This window comes from Thamnophis sirtalis, unplaced genomic scaffold (genome assembly GCF_051295495.1).
Source record: "Thamnophis sirtalis isolate CommonGarterSnake01/CBP01778 unplaced genomic scaffold, rThaSir2_p1.2 scaffold_7, whole genome shotgun sequence".
NCBI classification, from domain to species: domain Eukaryota; kingdom Metazoa; phylum Chordata; class Lepidosauria; order Squamata; family Natricidae; genus Thamnophis; species Thamnophis sirtalis.
In genome coordinates this window covers 31,028,231-31,050,495 of record NW_028261387.1, presented here as the reverse complement: position 1 = coordinate 31,050,495, position 22,265 = coordinate 31,028,231, and the positions used below count along the sequence as shown (strand labels likewise).

Here is a 22,265-nt window from a genome sequence, read left to right as displayed (position 1 = left end):
CGTCAGCCAAACAGTGTCAGCTGGCGGGCCCTCGGAGAACCTTCTCTGTGGCTGCTCCGACTCTCTGGAACCAGCTCCTCCCGGAAATCCGGACCATACCCACTCTCATGGCCTTCAGGAAAGCCTTAAAAACTTGGCTGTTTCGGCAGGCCTGGGGCTGTTGACCTCACTGTTGAGGTCCAGCCCCGACTAGAATGAATGTATGAGGGGTGTTTGTTGTTTTTAAATTGTTTTTTATTGTTATGTGTTTTTTTATACTTTTCGTAAGCCGTCGGAGTCCTTTGGGATTGGGCAGCATATAAATGTATTTAATAAATAATAATAAATAAATAAATAAATATGTTTAATGTAACCTGTTTAGCATTAGATCTGTACCAGAGACAGAAACATCATAAAGAGTTGGAATTCAAAAAGAAATAACATAAAGCAATTCCAGTTGAAATAGTTAGAACAACTTAAAGCCTGCAAATAAAAATAAAAATAATTTGATACAGTAGAAGTTAATCATGTATCCTAAGAGCTAATGCTCAGAAGAGTTATATTTGTTTTTTAAAAACAGTCGAGAGACAATTTTCAGCCTTTTGTAGTTGTTCAGGGGTGTTTTCCCAAAATATTCTATTAACATGGAACAAAGATTTTAGAACCTTCTTTTTAACACTAAACAAATTTCCACTGTAGTACGCATTAATGAACAAATTTATTTTCAATTGCATTTCTAGAACATAAAAATATGGATAGGGAAGATCTTTTGAGAGAGCTATAGGAAAATTAGGTTTTCTACTTATAAGTCCATTAAGTTTATGGTAAATATTGCATAGATGAAGTCAAACAAGATTTCCAGTCATATTTTTCTTAGTAAAGTTTTTGAAAAGTGGCACCATGAATCTAAAATGACAAATTGAAGGAGAACTTTCATAAGAGAATGCTGTCTAATTTTATAAGGCTTGTTATGGAATGCAATGCAAAAGTAACACTCTAATATGTAGAGGGATTTTATTAAAGTTTATTTTTTTATCCACAATTATTTAATCAGAGGAAACAGGCATAAGGTTAAACAAAATTTTATTTTTAGTTGTGGAAAAGATGTTTGAAATGGTAAAGAGTTTGCAAGCTCTGCTACAATCATTTAATTTATCCACAGCTAAGATAACTTAAAGTGCCTTTGACTACCAAAAAGTTATTACTTTTTGAAACAGATTCCAAATATATTTTCTGACATATGTTCATAATATACAAATGTCAATGCATAGACAAATACTTAGGACTTTTAGTAATCCAAGAAAACATAGACAAGTGTAAATACACTGCAAACTCCTTGTACCCATGTGATTTGCTTGACTGCTGAAAGAGATGGATATCCATTCCTTCTTTGATTCTGAAATTTTGTTTGAATCTAAATATTAGCTAACTTACTCCAAAGCCTTTTCAATTTTAAAAAGCTACCAGAATTAACAGAAGTCAAAGAATTAGATTAATAAATCTGGTTTTTTTTTTCCATTTTATATTGCTGATTGAGTTAAGTTAACTTTTGTAGGCAGAGGTCCCACTTCTTGTTCATCAGCTTTACATTTTACTATCACGAGAGCAGAGGTTGGATATTGATTCAATTTTTGTTCATTCATATATTCCAAGTCTCCATAAATACTCAGCTTCTAGAAAAAAAAACCAAAGCGGGATTAAAATGGGCCATTTAATTGTAGCTTTCACAGCAGAACTATTATTCTTGGAGATACATGTATGCTAGGATATATGGAGGACCCTGAGATGGCCATACAAGCATCCGAGAGATCACAGTGTTTTCACCAGTGGATTCCAAGGGGAACTTGATGAAGCCCCTTTCCTAATATTTCTTACAGATAAATAGATATTAAAATTGCATGCTTATTTTACTTATGAACAATTTTGGGTTATTTACAAACCCGAACAAGAGGTTTATTTGATCACATATTTCCATCCAAAAGAACCTGAATAAAAGCCATAGCATAACATAAAGTGATAATTTACCTCAGATGAAACATACTGTTCAACAGCAGTAGTAACAGTTGCGCAACAAATCCACAGCAACACAAGTATAGACAGGAGAAGAGTGGTTGTTAATATCCAACCAGAATTTCTAGAAGGCAAGAAAACAGAATATTCCTAAAACAAATGGAGGTTTATTGAAAATATTTTCCATATATTAATTCCCCGTCTGAAAACCAATTTGCTCCTACACAATTAAACCCAACAACTTGAATGTAGTTTCAGAAGATTACTATATTTGAGAATTTAGGATTTTCAAATAGCCTCTGTTTTAGGTAATGAATGATTACAGACAGCCAACATAAAAGTCAAATACTAATTGGCATAACTGTTCATTTAGAAAAAGGGAAGTAGAAGAGGTTTGACATATCTATTTTTCAACCCACCCAACTCCAAAGAATAAAAGAATAGGAAGCGATCTTGGAGGTCTTCTAGATTTAACGACCTGCTCAAGCAGCAATCCCTATACCATTTCAGGCAAACAGTTTTCAAACTGAAGTCAAAACACAACTGTGTCAATTAGTCAACTTCAATGTAAGCAACTAAAGATACTGCTATTCTATTACTCCATATACCAAAAATACATACAGTGAAATACATTTGAAGAAACTCTCAGTTTCATCATCAAAAGATCCTTTACGTGCATGTGGACCTCCCAACTGTAAGTCTACTGAAAAAAATCATAGTAAAACTTTGTTGAGCTTTTAATCATGAAATCATAGATATCTAGCAAACGTTTGTACCTTTCAGTCTATGTGTTAAATTATTCTGGAATAAGTTAAGCAAAGTTTAACAAAAAGCAGAGGGTATCTAATATCAAAGAAAACTTGTATGATTACCCTATTTGAAATATTTTCATAGATATATTTGCAGATTTGCATTTGCAGATTGAACAAATCCATCAATATATTGGCACGACTGAATATAATTAGTTAAAAGTATTATTTGCTATGACTATTTTTTTTCTCAGTGATTCATATGGTAATTTTTATAATGTATTGTAGATATTTTAGATATGATCTTATCAATTTTCAAAACCAGCAAAATAGTTACAGGCTGCATAAGCAAATAAGTTGTGGAACATTAGTCTGATTGACATGGCTTACACAGTGACACACCCATACATACTACGATATTGGAAAGCAGAAGCACTTGAAATAAATGGATTGTTACAGGAAAATGAGAATTACCATTGTATCTCACATAATTAGAATCAATGAAGTTCACTTCAGGTAAGAAAAAATGGAATAGCCTATTTCAAAACAGGATCCAGCCCCTAAGTTATAAAATTGTGCTTTTGGTTTTTTTAAAATTGTAGCTTTGCCCCCATACATTTTGCATCTTTGTGCTTTTAAAAAAATGAAAAATATGACAAGTGTATATGCACACTTAGTTATCTGACTATGCATGTTTTTCAAGTTGTAAATATTACTGTTACTAATCTTCCAGCTTTATTTCTTCCAGAAAAATTACAGTGCTAAACATTATAAGATTTTTCTTGAATAGGATAAAACTAAAAAGTTGGTTTGTCTTTCGCTAGAAGAAAATCCTGGAAGAAAACAGCATCTAAAAAGACGTGCATATTTACATTTTTATAAGCATGCTATGTTTTGCTGGAGTTCAGCCACCAAGGCAACTATTGTTCATTTAAAAAATTGCCTCAGCTGCGGTAATATAAATGAAAAATTGTTCTGAAGTCTTACTCCTGACATTTAGGAAGGCATCTACATGCTTAACCAATATGTCTATAATTAAAGAATTATTCTTGAGGAAGTACAGACTTGCATGAATGCCTCTGTATATTACCAGCAGAATTCTGGCAGGGCAGAACTCATTCATGCCACAGATATAGTGAGTTTTCACTTTTGTATAAATAATGGAGTTTCTAGTTATTATACTGAATTTATCTGATGTTCAATTCTATATTTTCTTATCATCAGTACAGAAAACAAATTAAAAGGTGATAAGAAATCTTAATTGTTAATTTTAAAAAATATTCAATTTTCATAAATGCATAGAAACATATTTTTATAATCCTCAATTACTTCTGTTATAGTCCCCAACTTTTTTGGGGTAACTTACAAGATGTCTTGGCTAGAGATGATTCTTTCAAATCTTGGTTTTCCTGATCAGAACTTTGTACATACTGAACATCTGGTTTGGACTGAAATAATAAAATCTTCAAATTAGTGTAAAAGATGTGTACAAAGCTAAAATCATCATACACAGGAGTTAATAATTTTAGTTTAGGCAGTCACACTTTTTATTTATTTACAGGTAGTCCTCCACTTACAACAGTTCATTTATTGATTGTTCAAAGTTCCAACAGAACTGAAAAAAGTGACATGACTTTTTCATATGTATGATTGTTATAGCATCCCCCTGGCCACATGATTAAACTTCAAATGCTTGGTAACTGACTCATATTTATGATAGTTGCAGTGTCCTGGGGTCACGTGATCCCTTTTTCGACCTTCTGACAAGCAAAGTCAATGGGAAAACTTTACATATGACTAACCTAATAACTGCAATTGATTCACATAACAACCATGGCAAGAAAGGTTGTAAAATGGGGCAAAGCTCAGTTAACAAAGTCTCCCTTAATAACAGAAATTTGGGGGTCAATTGTAGTCTGAAGTTGAGATCTACTTGTATTTATTTAAAGAAACACACAAACAAATATTTATTTTTTGTGTTTCTGGGCTACTTATCTTCCTCAAGATACATTAGTTTGTAAGCATTTTAAAGTACAAACCTAATTAACTTAAGACTAAAACCCTATAAAAAACAGGCAAGTGTTTAATTTACAACTGAATTAGAAGCACCTTTGTACAAACCTGATTACATTCTAGTCACACAAGTTAGCAATTACCTGAAATATCAGTATTTTGCCATCATCAGCTTGAAGATAGAAAGTCCAGGTAGAGGTAATGAAGCTGTGGGCAGTTTCCATCATATCACTCCAAAAGGATCTTACAAGGGTAAGTGGGAAGAGTCGATGAATTTTTGGCATTAAGGACATGAGCTACAAATAAAAAATTGATTTTTTTAAAAAAAATGCATGTAAATCAGCTGCAGAATAGGAGTACAAGCAGTGAACTTCAACTGCTTCTGCTTTAACAGTTAAGATTACTTACTTGTTCGCGTCTCAGTTCAGCATATGGTAACTGATTCTGGCATCCAAGATGACAAGCATATTGCTCATCAGACTGGGAGGTATATGCCTCTGTACATGCTGCAAAATAACATCAATTCTCTGTTTTAAGGACTGCACATTCCATAGCAGTGATGAAGCACAGATGAACGTAAAATCACTATTTAATACTATTATTTTGTACTCTTCTTCTTGAAACCCATACTAATAGAACATGCCAATATTTTTAAAAATGCAAATTGAGATCAAACTAATTTAACATTCAAAATCTGTAAACAAAATCCAAGATAACTAAATGACAGAATATTAAAAAGAGAGAAGAAGAAATAATCTGGTATAGCTTTCTGGAGATCCTTAGTTTGTAGAAGGCAGATCCTTTTATTTTTTAGAATCTCTTGAGATGTAACTTACTATACATCACGATTATAGGAGGAAACAGGCAAGCATGTAATCAGAAAAACCATGTAAATAAATTACAAGGGAAAATAGTCTTCCCATAAATGTGTATCAAACACATTTATTAAGCGTCTATTCCTATGCATACTGACTTGGAGGGGAATACTAGTCGAGTCAGTAGGATTTACCGTTGAATAAAGTGCCATATTGTAATGCACAAGATTTCAGAACAGTGTTATCAAAACAGAAAGCAAGCAAAACTTCACTGGGCTTATGTCATAAGCCCATGATGGTGAACCTATGGTATGTGTGACACAGGTGGCATGCAGAGCCTTCTCTGTGGGCATGCAAGCCGTTGTCCCAGCTAAGCTCCACCATGCATGGGCATACACCTCCCACTGGCCAACTGGTTTTCGAGTCTCTGCCACGCACGCATGGAGGGCATGGTGTACACGGGGGGGGGGGGGGGCGTGGGTGTACTCACATTGCATTATGGGTGTGCGTGTGTGCTTTTGGCATTCAGTGCTGAAAAGGTTAGACATCACTGTCAAACCAAATCAACAATTAGATTTGTTTTTCATGAAAAGGCAATAAGCAACATCTAGCCTTTGAAATAACTTTTATCTCTATAAGAGTAATAAATAAAAATAAATGGCTTTAGCATTATATTCCTTTTTTCTAGAGTATGTGTAAATCTTGAAATTTTTCAGAAAGTAGAATGGGGTAAAGGGAGTTTTGAAACAGAAGGCTGTTAGTGTCTCTAACCACTAATTGGTAAACTGGGAAGGGCTTGGTAGATAGAGCTGTGCATCAGTTATTATGGGAGCTGTTTTGCCTAGAGTATGTATTGTCTGTTTGTTTGAAAATGGGATAACTACAGTATGTTAACTGCGGTGGATATTCTTATTTTTTAAAACATGTTTTATTTGCAGTTTTCCTTTCACACCATACCTTTTTTGTGGACAGTGTATTGACTGGGTCAAATCTGTTTAAAACACTAACGATAATAATAGAAATAAGTATGTGTAATCCTAATCTTCCAACTTCAACAATACTATTCTCTTTTTATAATTCCTTATCATTTTTCCCATTAATTCATTTAAACATAGATAACATTTCTTTGCACCATGTATTTGTTATCCCCTACTAAATTACTAATATTTAATATTTTAAGAATTACTCATTATTCCACCATAACTTCAATATTCCAAATGTGCAGGATTACTAATAAAGCCAAATATTACCAATATTTAATCAATCCCAGGAGTGTATCTCAAAATCCTCACAATTTCTAATCCTTAATATTTGAAATTGAGGTGGATATTCTAATTCCTATCACTTTTTCTTTTGTGAAATAATAGTTTGCGGTGATTTAGGAGTTAATCTTTTCTTTGGCCCTTGGGCCTCAAATTCACATTCTGTCTTATATTTCATTTGCATGAAGGCTTTATGTGACCTTTGTGATTAGGCAACACCCTATGTCATTATGACATTCTACTTGCAATTTACCAGGTTACCAAAATGTTTCTACACTCCTCTAAACAGTGAGGTGGGGTGGGGGATTATTATAATTTGAAAAAGCCACTACTTTATATTACCAGAATCACATTCCATTTTGGTCCGATTCAAATCAATTCCATCATCCACAAACTGACAAATTGAAAATAATCTGCAACCTCTTTGACATGCATAGAGCTCTTCTTCCTGATAAATGTCAAGAAAGTCACCATAATTATTTTGATAACCTTATTGTAAAAGTTCTGAGTACGGTACATAACAAAATATAAAGTACATCCTGGACAAGCTTCTATTGTATTTCAATGTATTGTTTCACTATGTCATTTTCAACAGAAAGGCCAACTTTTGATAAGTTAGATATAACAATTGATGAATGCCATGGTTTAATACAATGGTTTATAATAAAAAAATTTACATACAAAATGTATAAATATTAAGATATTAAAAAGGTGACAACTGTGTTCCAATTTTATTCCCATCATTACTTAACATACAAATAAAACTGCTAGAAATAAATATGCCATGAATATGCTAATATCACTCAATATGATCCTTACCATCATAGATTAGGGAGGAAGCAGAAAACCTTATTCATAGCTTAATGAATTAATATAAACTAGAAACTGGAGTTTCATTCTGTGTAGATTAGTTGGGCCCCATCTATTGGCCAAGAAAGGCACAATACAGAGGTAGAAATTTACTCCTTCCTTTTCCTTTCTTACAAGAAGAAGTTCAGTTTAATGTTGTCTGTTCCTTTAAAAAATTAAAGGAGAAAAATGGATTTCATGTATAACCCAATCTTTCAGAATATGGCACACTCCAGATGTATAGCAGCTCCTACATCTCACCTGAGCTGACAATTACCTGAGCTGGGATTAGAAAGCTCTACAGGTAGTCCTCAATTTATAACAGTTCATTTAGTGACCATTCAGTTACAGCAGCACTGAAAAGCAGCACTTTTCACCCTTACGCCCTTTGTAGCAGCCCCGTGATCATGTGATCAAAATTCAGATACTTGGCAACTGGTTCATAGTTATGCCTGTAGCTGTCTCCCAAGGTCATGTGATTCCACTTTTGCAACCTTTTGACAAGCAAAACCAATGGGGGGGGGGACCAGTTTCACTTAACAACCATGTTACTAACTGATCCCCTGCAGTGATTCACTTAACCGTGGCAAGGTCGTAAAATGGGACAAAACTCACTTAACAAACATCTCACTTAATAGCGGATATTATGCTGTTAAGTGAAACATTTGTTAAGCGAGTTTGCCCCATCGTATGACCTTCCTTGCTGCAGTTGTTAAGTGAATTGCCGCATTCGTTAAGTTAGTAACACATTCGTTAAAGTGAATCTGGATTCCCCAACGACTTTGTCAGGAAGACGCCAAAAGCAGATCACATGACCCCCGCACACCGCTACCATCGTAAATGAATGTGAACCCAGTTGCCCAGCATTTGAATTTTGAACCCCTGACCATGAGGATGCTGCAATGGCCGTAAATGTGAAAAAATGGTCATTAAGTCACTTTTTTCCAGTGCTGCTGTGACTTTGAATGGTCAATAAAGGAACTGTTGTAAAGGACTACTTGAATAACCCAACCTGCTTTCATTAACAATATTACAGCATATTGTAATACAATAGCAGAGTTGGAAGGGACCTTGGAGGGAGCCGAGGTGGCGCAGTGGTTAGGGTGCAGTACTGCAGCCACTTCAGCTGACTGCTAGTTCGGCGGTTCAAATCTCACCGGTTCAGGATTGACTCAGCCTTCCATCCTTCCGAGGTGGGTAAAATGAGGACCCAGATTGTTGTTGGAGGCAATATGCTGACTCTGTAAACCGCTTAGAGAGGGCTGAAAGCCCTATGAAGCGGTATATAAGTCTAACTGCTATTTGAGGTCTTCTAGTTCAACCCCCTGCCTAGGTAGGAAACCCTATACCGTTTCAGACAGATGGCTATCCAACATCTTCTTAAAGATTTCCAGTGTTGGGGCATTCACAACTTCTGGAGGCAAGCAGTTCCACATATTGTCTGAATGGCGTCCTTTCCCATTTCTAAATCCCTCCCGCCGCCCCGTAATTTTTAATGTCGCGCATGTAGGTGTGTAGGTGTACGCACGCACACACAAACACATACACGGGGAAACAGTGGGACTTCCCCTCTCGATTCCTCCTCCCGGCACCCTCCCCCCGATTAACCAGGCCCCCGAGAGGAGAAGGAGGAGGACCCCCGCAAACCATTTGCCCAGCGGCTGATTTAGAGGCGAAGCCGCCCCCGCCGCTTTCCCCATTTCTCACCTTGGGGTAGGTGTGCAGCGGGTAAGTGCTCTGGCACGTCCGTTGACACAGAAGTGTGTTTCCCAAGGCCGGCTCAAAAGCCTCCGAAAGGGTATTCGGAGCGGGCTCCAGGTCAGCCCAAGCCGCCTCAGAGCCGAGAACCACCAGCAGCAGGAGAGACCCTAAACGGCTCCGTCGCGCCGCCGCCATCTTGTTGCCAACCGCCCCTCCCCCCAGCTTCCCTCGACTGTTTGTTTTTGTTACTCCCACCTAGAGCTTCTCGCTTCCGACTGCACGCAAGAGCTTCAGAGAGCTACTAATGTCTAACACCGTTATGTTGACTTCCGGGTTTCTCTATCACAATTTTTTTTCTCCCGAAAAAAAAGTTGACCTCAGAACAGACTACTCTCATTCTAGCTCTACATTTAAACAGGAATAACGGGGGCGGGGAGGAAGCACACAAAGAAAGAGAAAAGTTTTCTCGCAACCCAGTTTTATTCCACCTATTTTATCAATATGCATCGTCAGGGGCATCTTCCCTTACTGCAAAGTTAATCGGTTTTGGCAACTTTTAAGAATAGAATAGAATAGAATTCTTTATTGGCCAACTGTGATTGGACACACAAGGAATTTGTCTTTGTGCCTCTGCTCTCAGTGTATATAAGGAGAATAAAATACATTCATTAAGAATAAAAAGAGTGACTTTGACTCTCAAAAAGACTACGACTCCCAGAATCCCCAGGCAACATAAAAAGAATGGGGGAAGATTCTGAGATTTGAAATCTTTAAAAAAAGTTGTCAAGGTTGAGAAACGCTGATCAATTGGATGGCAGAGAGAAACGTTTACAGGTAGCGCCAGACAACCATGTAACAGCATAAACACCTTCGTTTGTAAGTTAATTCTCTGTCCAATCACAATTATGTTAAACTCTTAGACTTCCCCTCCCTCCCCTCAGGCGCAAGGTTTTTCCAATAACAAAAACACCACTAGGCAGGTATGACTCTGTGAATGATGTGGTTACTCTAATTATTTTTATCTCTATGATCAATCTGGAAGGGCCGGAAAGTAGGTTGAAAGTGAAGCGTTGTTGGGAAATGTAGTTCCAGGAGGGGGTGCGAGAAGCGGAAGGAGATGCAGTTCCGGCAATTATCAGACATCCTGGACAAATAATGTATTTTCCCAGGTGAGATGCAGCTCATCTTCTATTATTTTATCTTTTACCAAATTAATGTATTATTTTTTTAAAAAACTCTCAAATGAAAAGTGCCAAGAACTGTGCTTCTCAACAATGACAGAAATTCAACAGGTTCAGCTTGGTTCCCGATCTGGCTTGAACATGGTTTAATGGTATCCAGTTCATGCTCACAGCAACACATTTTAAGCCTCATGTTTATATTATATTATTAATTATATATTATTTTTGAGCACAGATGCCTTTTCAACTTTTACATTATTTACAGGTCTTGTACAGGTCTTTAAACTGCAAGGTCACTATTAACCTCAGTTCATTTTTGAAGACCAAGCGAGTACATCTTCCTTCCTTCCCTCCTTTCATACAGAACTACCGTCTTGTTATAAACAATTATTTGTTCCTGTTTATTGATTATTAGATGATGGATAAATTTGTTATAAGAACACCCAGAATTAAAGGAGAATCAACAAAGAACGATCCTGGGGAAAAAGTTTATAAACAAGCTACAATAGAATCTCTAAAGGTAAGTTTTCGGATAGTTTCCCAAATATACTACCGGTAATTGCATTGTAATAATTTAAATTTCTTTCTTTGATTTCAAACAACATGACAATATTTCTGAGGGGTTAAATTGTAAAGCTAGAACTGTTTCCCAAAATATGTATTTAAATCCAATAGGGCAATCAGTGCTGGGGGGGTATTACAAGAAAAGCCTATTTTTTCATGCAAAGAAATATCATTAACAAAAATATCACAAGCTTGACTGTTAACTTTTCTGGAATCTTGCAATTTCAGTACATGAACATGATCCAAATGAAACATCTCAAAAATAACGTTTTATTTTATTTTTATCAGCTGAAGTAACTGTTCAAAGAATAATGAATGAATTTTATTAAAGTTTTAAGAAATATTTATACTTTAAATCAGAGGTGTTAAACTGGCTAGATATCTCCCGTATAGGCCACATCTACCCTAGCTCCATGAATGGGAAAAATGATGTGAAACATTACGTGATGGAAACGTGACAGTGAGTTTGACACCTGTGCTTTAAATGGATTAAACAACATTCTGGAGGAGGTTTGGCCAAAATGGAAGTTCAGTGAAGCTGCAAAAACATATTGAGAACTATTATAATATCAAATGTAGTAATAACATCAAATGTAGCTTATACTCTTCAGAATGGATGCAAGGAAATCAAATGAGACAGCTTCTCCTGTGATCCTTACCTTGGATAACAACTCAGCACATTTATTGTTTGCCTCCCTTAAAACTGATTTTAATAACTAGCCAAAAATACCCAATAAAATAAAATTATTCATTTGAAAAATTGAGCTATAAGATCAAAATGAAACTAATTCAAACTAATTTAAAAATAAATGAACATTTTGAAAAAGTTGTAATTTCACATTAATGGGATAGCATTTTTAATTATATAAATACTGTATTTACAATTTACCAATTGTAGCAGTTTCTCTCAAAAGACAAAGCAATAATCTGGAAAAAATGGATCTTTTAATTTTTTTCTCTTTGATTTTAAGAGTAATGCTTACTAAAAAAAGGAAATTTTAAGCATCCTAATTTATTCTACTTGTTTTGTCTTTTGCTCAGTTTTCTTTTTTTGGTAAGTTTTCCTCATCATATCGCATCCAGGGCTGCTTCAAGATAAATCTTTTAATTATTTATGTGACTTGTTTATTCTTCAACAGTTAAATGAAGTGAGAAGAGTTTAAAAATTAACCAGAAGAAAAGAAAAATCTTTAGGAAGAGAAAATAATATAATTTCATAAGCAATAGCAATAGCAGTAGACTTATATACCGCTTCATAGGCCTTTCAGGCCTCTCTAAGCGGTTTACAGCCCCCAACAATCTGGGTCCTCATTTTACCCACCTCGGAAGGATGGAAGGCTGAGTCAACCCTGAGCCGGTGAGATTTGAACCGCTGACCTGCTGATCTAGCAGTAGCCTGCAGTGCTGCATTTAACCACTGCGCCACCTTGGCTCATAGGAAGAAAGCAATGGAAAACTTTATTTTGTAGAGGAATAAATCAGAAGAATAAGAACGATGCGAAACAGATACAGCAGTATAGCCAGGTGGGTGGGTGGGTGTGTTAATATGTGTTTGGGGTAAGAGAGCAAAAGGAAGCAAGTGCATGTTTAGTTTCGGTAATAGTGAAGAATCGTGTAGTTGACAACATTATGTGGCGTTCTCATATTTTTATTTGGACTCTTTGCTCTACGCACTCTCTTCAGAATAATAAATGAATTGAAGATGGCAGCCTAATGACTTGATTTTGCTTTCTAGATTTCACTCACTTTACATCAGGGACTTGCAGTGAAACAAGTACTTTCATCTGTGTGGATTATCCAATTTTCTGAATTTGACTGTCCATCATCATCAATAATTTAGAGGGCAATAACGGCACTGTTTGCTGACACAAAGCACAGAAAATGAGTTTGCAGTAAATATGTGTGTCTCATTCTAGCTCCTAATGATGTGTTTCTTTCCTAGAGAGTGGTAGTTGTAGAAGATATAAAAAGATGGAAATCCATACTGGAGCTTTCAATTCAACCTAAGGAGAACCTAATTGAGGCCTTGATGGAGTTAAAGAAGAAAATACCCTCCAAGGAAATTTTGCTTTCAACGAAAATAGGTAACAATTTGCTTTTTATATTCTATCAGGAGAGGCCGGAATCATGGCTTCTGGGAGTAAATTGAGGTAGTTCAATTATAAAATGCTAAAAGGTAGTCCTTGTCTTACAACTATAATTTAATCTAAAATTTAAGTTACTAAGTGACATTTGTTAATTGAATTTTGCCCCATTTTTACAAACCTTCTTGCCACAATGGTTAATCATGACAGTTGTTTTAAGTTAGTGACACAGTTGTTAAGTGAATCTGGCCTCCCCATTGACTTTGCTTGTCTGAAGGTTGCAAAAGGGGATCACATGACCCGGGGACACTGCAGCCATCATAAATATGAGTCAGTTGCCAGGCATCTGAATTTTGATCACCTGACCATGGGGATGCTGCAGTGGTTGTAAGTGTGAAAGACAGTTATAAGTCATGTTTTTCAGTGCTGTTGTAACTTTGAACGGTCACTAAATGAATTGTTATAAATCAAGCACTATCTGTACACATATCAGAGCCACTAACTTAAGATGCAGCTCTCAGAGTCCTTGGAGAAGTTGCACCTAACATGTAGTTTGAAATGTTCAAAGGGGAACAAATATACATGGGGAGTAGTCATACTGATTTAATTAATACAAATGACACAATTTTCCCTCTGTCAATCAAGCTGTACCTATAAATAGAGAGAGAGAGAGAGAGAGAGGAAGCCACCAAGCATTCAGAAAAATGCCTTAATTTTTTTAAAAAAATTTTAAAATTAAAAAAAAAAAATTAAAAAGTTTTTCCCCTTCTGTGCTCATGTAGTTTATTTTAATTGTTCCTCCTGAGATACATTCCCAAAATAGCTTTCAATTTATTTTAGATGTCACGAAGTAGACAATTTCTAGGAAAACTACATGATGCATTTGAATTTTTTTTTGTTGGTTTCACCCAATTTCTGTCTTATTGTTATTATTATGTGGTTAATCTTTGGTGAGATTCACAGCCTTTGGGGCTCGTTGGCAGCTCAACAGCTCGAGTCCTAACCAAGGACCTAGGAACTGTTAAGGTAACATCGGAGGATATAAGCTGTTCCAAGTAGGGTGGTTTTTTGTAGGATCAGAATGTTCAAGTCTGATAAATTTAAAATTTCCAAATAGCAAGGTAGCACTTTAGATATTGCACCAAGGGCTCCAATTACAATTGCTCAACTTCAATTTGCAAGTCCCGGTACTTTGTGATTTTTTTTTTTGCTGTTTATCTTCAATTCCTGCATCTCCAGGTATTGCAATGTCAATGAACCATACTTTTTTCTTTTCAACTATTGTTATGTCAGGTGTGTTGTGGGCCAAGTGCCTGTCAGTCTGAATTCTGAAGTCCCACAAGATTTTGACTTTCTCATTCTCTAGAACCTTCTGAACCTGATGTTCCCAGTGGTTTTTGCTGTACTCAAATCCAAACTTTTGGCACAATTTCCAGTGAATGATCTTAGCAACGCGTTATGGCGTTGGAGGTAGTCAGTTTGTGAAATTTTGCTGCACCCACTGATCAAGTGGTCGACTGTCTCATCTTTCTCATTACAGAGGCGACATTTGCTGTTGGTGGTAACAGGTTGAATTTTTGCCTTCATGCAGTTTGTAGCTAAGGCTTGTTCTTGAGCTGTCAAAATAAAGCCTTCTGTTTCTTTTTTCAGTGCTCCTGATCTTAACCAGTTCCAAGTTAGCTTTTGGTCAGCTTTGCCTTCAATACTTTTCAAGTATTGGCTATGCATAGCTTTGTTTTTCCAATTTTCAGCTCGCGTCTCAATTACTTCTTTCTTATATTCAGCTTTTGACTTAGTTGTCTTTAAAAGGCCTCCTTTATTTACTTCCTTAATCATTGGTTCTTCACGTTTCTGGATGTAATCATTCAAGCTGTGTTTTTCTTCTTCCACAGTCTGTTTTACTTGTAGGAGTCCTCGACCACCCTCTGCTTTTGGTAGATATAATCGGTCAACATCACTTCTAGAGTGCAAAGCATGATTCATTGTCATAAGCTTCCTTGTTTTTCTGTCCAAATTGTCCAACTCCATCTGGGTCCAGTCAGTTATTCCTGCAGAGTATCAAATCACAGGTATAGCCCACGTATTTATGGCTTTTATGATTTTTCCTCCACTCATTTGGACTTTAATATCTTGCGAATTCATCAAATGTACTTGGCTGAAGTTAATTCCTTGACTTTATTATGCATTAAGTCAGAGGCCTCTAAAATCCCCAAGTACTTGTAGCCTTCTTCTGGTTTTACTGCCTTTATAGAGCCGAGGTGGCGCAGTGGTTAAATGCAGCACTGCAGGCTATTTCAGCTGACTGCTAGTTCGGCAGTTCGGTGGTTCAAATCTCACCGGCTCAAGGTTGACTCAGCCTTCCATCCTTCCGTGTTGGGTAAAATGAGGACCCGGATTGTTGTTGGGGGCAATATGCTGACTCTGTAAACCGCTTAGAGAGGGCTGAAAGCCCTATGAAGCGGTATATAAGTCTAACTGCTATTGCTATTGCTATCATTTTTTCATTCTCAAGTTCTATTCCATCATCTTCTATGACGTTGCCTGCTTTGGTTGCCATTGTTGCACATTTGTCAATTCCAAACTGCATACCAATGTCTTGGCTAAATTCTTTTGTGCTTTCAATTAATAAATTCAGTTCAGCTTTCGTTTTACCAAACAGCTTCAAATCATCCATGTACCAAGTGCGAAATTTTCAGTCCTTTCTTTGCAAGTTCGTATCCATAGTTCATCTTCTTCAAAATGATTGTCAGTGGTAGCATTGAGAGTATAAAAAGTAGGGGTGAAAGGGAAAATGCCTCATTTAATTTCAACTTCACCCAGTACTTCTTCATTAGCTATAAGTTTCATTTTCCAGAGGTTCATTGAAGTTTCCATGAATTTTTGTATGTTGCTGCTGATGCCAAAGATTTTCAGGAATTTCTTGATCTAGCTATGGGGAACTGAATCAAATGCTTTCTTATAGTCTATCCAAGCCATGAACAGGTTGGTTCATCTTTTTGAATTCTTTAGGATTAGTTTGTCAATCAGCAGTTGGTCCTTTGTTCCTCTTGAATTTTTGTAGCATCCTTTCTGTTCTACAGGAAGCAAGTTATTTCTTTCCAAGTATCCATAAATTTGGTTTGCAATGATACCAGTAAGGAGTTTGTATGTTGTTGGCAAACAGGTGATTGGCCTATAGTTTCCAGAATCCTTTCTTTTTCTTTATCTTTTTGGATCAAAAATGTCCTTCCAGTTGTCATCCATTCATCATTTTCAGGTGTTTTTAAGATCTGGTTCATTTGGGCTGCCAATCTTTTGTGCACACTTGTAAGTGCCTTTAACCAGAATCCATATAACTCATCTGGTCCAGGTACACTCCAGTTCTTCACTTTTCTTGACTGTCTTTGCACCATTTCTTTTGTTATTTTCACATCTTCTATTTTTTGCACTTTAATAGAATTCTCAATCTGTTTGATCCATTTTGCATTTCTGTTGTGTTTCTTGTTATTTTCCCACAAATTCTTCCAGAATTTCAGAGCTTTATCTTTATCAGGCTTTTCATTTGTTGTTACTCCATCTCCACTTTCTAAGCTCTTATAAAACTGGTGCTGATTTGCTCTGAACTGTGAGTTTTCCTTAAATTGAGTTACTCGGTTTTCATATCTTTTAATCTTTTCAGCAACAGCAACAACCCTCTGCTTCAGCTCTTCAATTACTATCACAATCTCTTTATTCTCCAGATTGTATCTTGCTTCCAGGCTGCTTTTGACCTGCTTGTTCTTTAGCTGACCTTGCCTTAGGTTCTTCAAGTTGCTCAAGTCTCCATGAAATTTTTATATATTCAATTCCAACCGAATTTTCCATTTAGGCTTCCTCTTCTTGCCTGTTTGGTTCTTTTGTATTTTCAAACCCAATTCTTTGGTGATTATGAAAGCTGCTGCATACATCAACTGGTTTGTTTCACCTAATGTAGTGGTTTGAATGGTTTGCACAGCCTCATTGACCTTTTTTAGTACCTTTCTCAATTCTTTTTGGTTCACTTGGTTCACCTTTGGCAAACGTGTTCTTTCAGCATCTTCCATTTGATGTTTATTTTCTCAGCTAATTGAGCAATATCTGTTGGTGTTTGTTCTTCAGTGCTTCCTTGTTCTTTATCTTCATCCATTTCAGCATTCTCTTCCTCCCTTTCTTCCTCAGTTTGCTTTTGAGTCTGCAAATCATTCTTGATGTTACTCTTCTTTGTTGGTATACTCAGACCATTAGTTGCTTTCTCTTCGATTCCTATTAATTCTGCTGTAGTGAAAAATTTGTGACTTAGAATTACACGTCGTTGGTCCATTAGCCTTTGTTCACTGATATCACAGTCCGTGTGATTCATCTTCCAAATCTGATACATTCGTTTTTGAAATCCACATTTTGCTGACAGACTGATACTAAGCTTTCTTAATAGAGATGTTTTCTTCCCTAGTCCAGATTTTTTTTTGTATTCACCATATTTGAATGGGTTGTGGAGCAAATTTTGTCTGGCCCTTCACCTAAGACCTGTCTGATATGGTTGTACCTGTCCCTTAGGATCATTAGAGAGCACAAGCCCCTACACCACGACAAGGTAAAGCTCCCCGGAGGGCATTATTATTATTGTTGTTGTTATTATTGTTATTATTATTATTATACAATTGTATCACAGCGGCCAGTTGTTTTGCCGGATTTGGCATTGGTTACTAGTTGGGCCCCACCCAGGGGCCTAGGACGTCATAACGTATTTTCGTAATATGGGTGCAGATCCAAGCAGTGCGGCTTTTTGCATTTGACTGGAGGTGATTTTGTCAATTTTTAACTGTTTTAAATGTAATTCCAGTGCTTCTGGAATAGCACCCAGTGTGCCAATTACCACTGGAATTACCACTGCTGGTTTGTGCCATAGTCGTTGAATTTCGATTTTTAAGTCCTGGTATTTTGCTATTTTTTCATGTTCCTTCTCGGCGACCCTGCTATCACCTGGTATTGCGATGTCTATGATTGTGACCTTATTTTTCTCAACCAGTGTGATGTCTGGTGTATTATGCGCCAGTATTTTGTCCGTTTGTATACGGAAATCCCACAAGATCTTGACCATCTGATTTTCGGCGACTTTTTCAGGCTGATGTTCCCACCTTATTGTTATTATTGTTATTGTTGTTGTTATTATTGTTGTTATTGTTATTTTTGTTATTGTTGTTATTGTTATTGTTGTTATTGTTGTTATTATTTTTATTATTGTTAATTTGAAACCCTTTGTCACCTGGAGATTTAGCAACAGACAGAAATTGGGTGAAACAGAAAATAATAATAAAAATTAAAGCCATTAATACATGAGCAGTTCCAGTGATATGCTACTCAGCTGGAATCATCAACTAAACTTTGGCTGAACTGGAAAACCTGGACTGGAAAACGCACCAACTTTTGAATATGTACCATGCTTTACATCCACGAAGTGATATTGACAGGTTATACCTGCCAAGAAAAATAGAGGGCAGAGGGCTTTTGCAAATCCATCAAACTGTAGAAGAAAAAAAACAAAGTTTGAATGATTATGTGAACCAAAGTACAGAAAAATTGCTGCAGGCTGTGAAAATGGAGAACAGTATAGAAACAACAGAAACAAAGGTAGACTATAAGGAAAAACACTTGGATGACAGATTAAATCGATGGAAAACCAAAGCTTTGCATGGACAGCACTTGAAAAACATTGAAGGAAAATGTGATGACAGCTTGACATGGACATGGCTTAAGATGGGAACTATCAAGAAAGAAACGGAAGGTTTAATACTGGCTGCTCAAGAAGAAGCACTACAAACTAATGCCATGAAAGCGAAGATACAAAAATCCACTGACAATCCAAATTGCCGACTTTGCAACAACAAAATAGAAACTGTTTCACATTTAATATGTGAATGCAGCAAAATTGCACAAACTGAGTACAAAGCTAGACACAACTGAGTTGCTAAATTAATCCACTGGTCACTATGTAAAAAATACAACTTACCTGTATCCAAAAAGTCATGGAAGCACAAAGTGGAAAAGGTTACCGAAAATGAGAAAGTGAAGATCTTGAGGGACTTTCAAATATAGACGGATCGTCATTTGGAACACAACACGCCAGATATCACGGTTGCAGAGGGCCGAAGCATACAGTTTATTGATATTGCTGTACCAGGAGATGCCAGAGGTGAAGAAAAAGAACAAAAAAAAAATCACAAAATATCACAACCTGGCCATCGAAACTACACAGCTATGGATGAAACATGTAACAGTGATACCCATTGTCATCGGGGCACTTGGTACCATGTCCCAGAATTTCACTAAACACATAAAGAATTTGCAGCTTCCTGCAAAAACAGCAGCGGAACTGCAAAACACTGCACTACTAGGAACATCATATATTTTAAGAAGATACCTGGTTGATACCTAGGATGCTGGCAGCAACCCGTACCAACCATTCGCACCAGTCAATGGTATCTGTGATACATCTTTAAACGTTCACTTGACTGAGTTTCATGTTTAATGAATAAAGTATTCTGGCTTGGCTTGGGATTAGATGCCACATTTCTCCTCATTGAGCAGGATTTCTAGATTGCAGTGGCAGCTGTAAAAAGAAAAAAAGATGTTTTTTTAGTTTTGCCCCACTTTCCAACATTCTTACTCAATGTTACCATATACTTTATATCTTTAATTTACTCCTAGGTCATACAGTGAATAAGATGAGGAAACACTCAGACCAGGATGTGGCCACTCTTGCGAAAGAGGTGTACACCGAGTGGAGAAGTTTTATTAAAAACCACTCAAATAGACCTTTAATTGAAGTCAGGAGTAATCCCAGAACAGAGGGCCTGAGGCAGAATGCCCGGAAGCTACTAGCAGAAGCTCTAGAACTCGAGGTAATGTGTATGTCTTCATGATAAATTTCTAAGAAATAACTTTTCTTTGTAGCCTAATATTACTATTTAGTTATTTGTGGGATTGCTTTTCTCACATTATTTGTTCCCAACTCACACACTCTAAAGGATAGGCATGATCCAGGCCCCATCCCCCAAAGCACTGTCATATAATGGGGCCTAGGACCCTTATGGGGCATCTACCCTTTGCAATGATCTCCACTGTGCCCCAGCAAATTAGCTCTAACCCTATTACCTTTATTGAGCCAGGGTGATAGATAAGCCTATCCTTTGAGAGGAGAAGGGTGTGTTAATGGATCCTGACTATGTGTTGTTGTGGAGTTCTTGCATTGATGATGCTACCTAGTTTATTTATTTACCAAATTTATTTACACGACCCATTTCACTTTATAAGTGACTCTGGGCAGTTTTCAATAATACCAAAAGCAAACAATTGGGTAATGAATCATCAGCCAGCCAGCCAGCCAGCCAGCCAGCCAGCCAACCAACCAACCAACCAACCAACCAACAAACAAACAAGCAAACAAACAAGCAAACAGAGAGCACTGAGAACTTCACAGTTCAACCCTGAGCTACATCTCTTCTATTATACGCTCTTGATATGCTGATTTTTGTTGTTGATATTGTTGGTTTGAACAGTTATTTGGGTTTTTCATTTGGTTATTTATTTTCCTGTATATCATCCAGAGTTACAATCATATAAGACGGGCAGCCATACACTGTAAATTTTCTAATGAAATAATCAGATGGCAGGCATTCAGATGCAAATATTAATGTCCTTGAAAACAAGTTGGTTTGCAGTTTGAAGGAATAGATGATAAACCCAACACTGGCTTAGTTTTGGCTTCCTTATATTTCAACAAATTCTCTATCTCTTAAAAAACAACAACCCCACAATCAGTTTCTTCGTTCCTTCACTTCTGAATTGCATTTTAAGAAAGTGACATCAGTTTTCAGATTGTTTCAGCTAATCTTGAAAAATTCAGTCTGACTTCATCCACTTAGACAAGGAGGGAATGAAATAGCAATAAGCATTCTACATAAATCACAAGTTGATATTCAAAAATTACTTATTGAAAAGTAACTTGCCAATAGGACCTCCCCCCACTTCCCCAAGGTACTTTAGCTATGGTAGTGGTAGAAAACTATATTTATTGAATTTGGTTTCTGGTTGTTACTATGATATAACATGTCATTTTGTCTTGATAGCAGAGTTTAAGAAAAGAAAACAATAATGAAGATAAATGTATGTATAAATTTCAGGTAGTGGAGGATGAAACTTTGTGGATCATTGAGGAGACTATAATTATATCTTTTACTTCTATAAGCTGCTCAGCGTCATCCTAAATGAGCTGGGTGGCCGTATAAATGTTCTTAATAAATAAATAAATAAATAAATGAGTAGAAAAACTCAGTTATAGTACACTGTTGAGGGAAATGGATTCTCTATACTTTTTTCTTATTCCTGTGTAGCTACCCGTAACATCCAGCCAAATATTTATTATTACTTGTTTTTAGTGAAGCAGTTCCATACACTTTCCTCTGGAGTAGCTGCAATCATAATTTCATTTAAAATGTTTTGTACTTTTGCTTCACACAACTCCCAGAGTGACCCAGGAGGATCATAAAAACAATATGAACTGCAATAAATTGAAATATGAAATCAACTGAAACAACAAAAGCATGACAGAAGTCTAAAACCAGAAGAAGGCATAAAATATATTTTAAAACCTACTTCAGACATGTGCTGGAAGGCCTCAAGAAATAAACATCATTTTGGGCCTGTTGCTGAAGTGATATCAGAATTAACTTCTGGTTTACAACAGAAACAGCTTTAGCAATAGCAGTAATAGCAATAGCAGTAGACTTATATACCGCTTCATAGGCCTTTCAGGCCTCTCTAAGCGGTTTACAGAGAGTCAGCATATTGCCCCCAACAATCTGGGTCCTTTACAGCAGAAAAGATCCTTTATTTCACCATGGCCTTATTTCAAGAGACAGCACAACTATTGGCTTGGGACTGAGTTTACAAATCATGCTTAGCCATAATGTGATTTGTTTAGGATTGGCACATTGTGCAAATACACACACACACGTGCCCGATAAGGGAGGAGAGCTTGTGTCTTAGAGGTTATTATAACTGC

General features: G+C 36.6%; 2 protein-coding genes and 1 pseudogene across 3 annotated transcripts in view; 2 read left to right on the top strand and 1 right to left on the bottom strand.

Annotated features, from left to right (window-relative positions):
• Nucleotides 1–1,045: 1,045 nt before the first annotated feature.
• TMEM59 (transmembrane protein 59) lies at nucleotides 1,046–9,620 on the bottom strand. 2 transcript variants are annotated; one of them, XM_014055563.2, is made up of 8 exons: nucleotides 9,385–9,620; nucleotides 7,171–7,276; nucleotides 5,160–5,257; nucleotides 4,895–5,047; nucleotides 4,105–4,186; nucleotides 2,611–2,689; nucleotides 2,005–2,113; nucleotides 1,046–1,652 (listed from the first exon to the last, which is right to left on the bottom strand). In XM_014055563.2, exons 1-8 carry the CDS (start codon nucleotides 9,571–9,573, stop codon nucleotides 1,500–1,502), a joined length of 969 nt encoding a protein of 322 aa, XP_013911038.2. In that variant the 5' UTR covers nucleotides 9,574–9,620; the 3' UTR covers nucleotides 1,046–1,499. The 2 variants fall into 2 exon arrangements, with proteins under 2 accessions (XP_013911038.2, XP_013911037.2); XM_014055562.2 differs by having other exon boundaries at nucleotides 2,611–2,692; nucleotides 9,385–9,618.
• A 1,306-nt stretch (nucleotides 9,621–10,926) lies between these two features.
• Nucleotides 10,927–22,265, top strand: part of TCEANC2 (transcription elongation factor A N-terminal and central domain containing 2) — a 19,793-nt gene continuing 8,454 nt past the window's right edge. The window contains exons 1-3 of the mRNA XM_014055565.2: nucleotides 10,927–11,079; nucleotides 13,066–13,207; nucleotides 19,910–20,103. Of these exons, the coding sequence (XP_013911040.2) occupies nucleotides 10,975–11,079; nucleotides 13,066–13,207; nucleotides 19,910–20,103 (441 nt within the window). The 5' untranslated portion in view covers nucleotides 10,927–10,974. The remainder of the gene's footprint in view (nucleotides 11,080–13,065; nucleotides 13,208–19,909; nucleotides 20,104–22,265) is intronic.
• On the top strand, nucleotides 18,432–19,903 carry LOC148044587 (uncharacterized; annotated as a pseudogene).

Excerpts from the sequence above, each read along its gene's own strand:
- TMEM59 (XM_014055562.2), bottom strand. The coding sequence starts at position 9,573 with ATGGCGGCGGCGCGACGGAGCCGTTTAGGGTCTCTCCTGCTGCTGGTG. Across the intron at positions 5,258-7,170 it reads CAAAATGGAATGTGATTCTG|CATGTACAGAGGCATATACC; the intron begins GTAATATAAAGT and ends GTTATTTTGCAG. Across the intron at positions 2,693-4,104 it reads ATCTCTAGCCAAGACATCTT|TAGACTTACAGTTGGGAGGT; the intron begins GTAAGTTACCCC and ends GATTTTTTTCAG.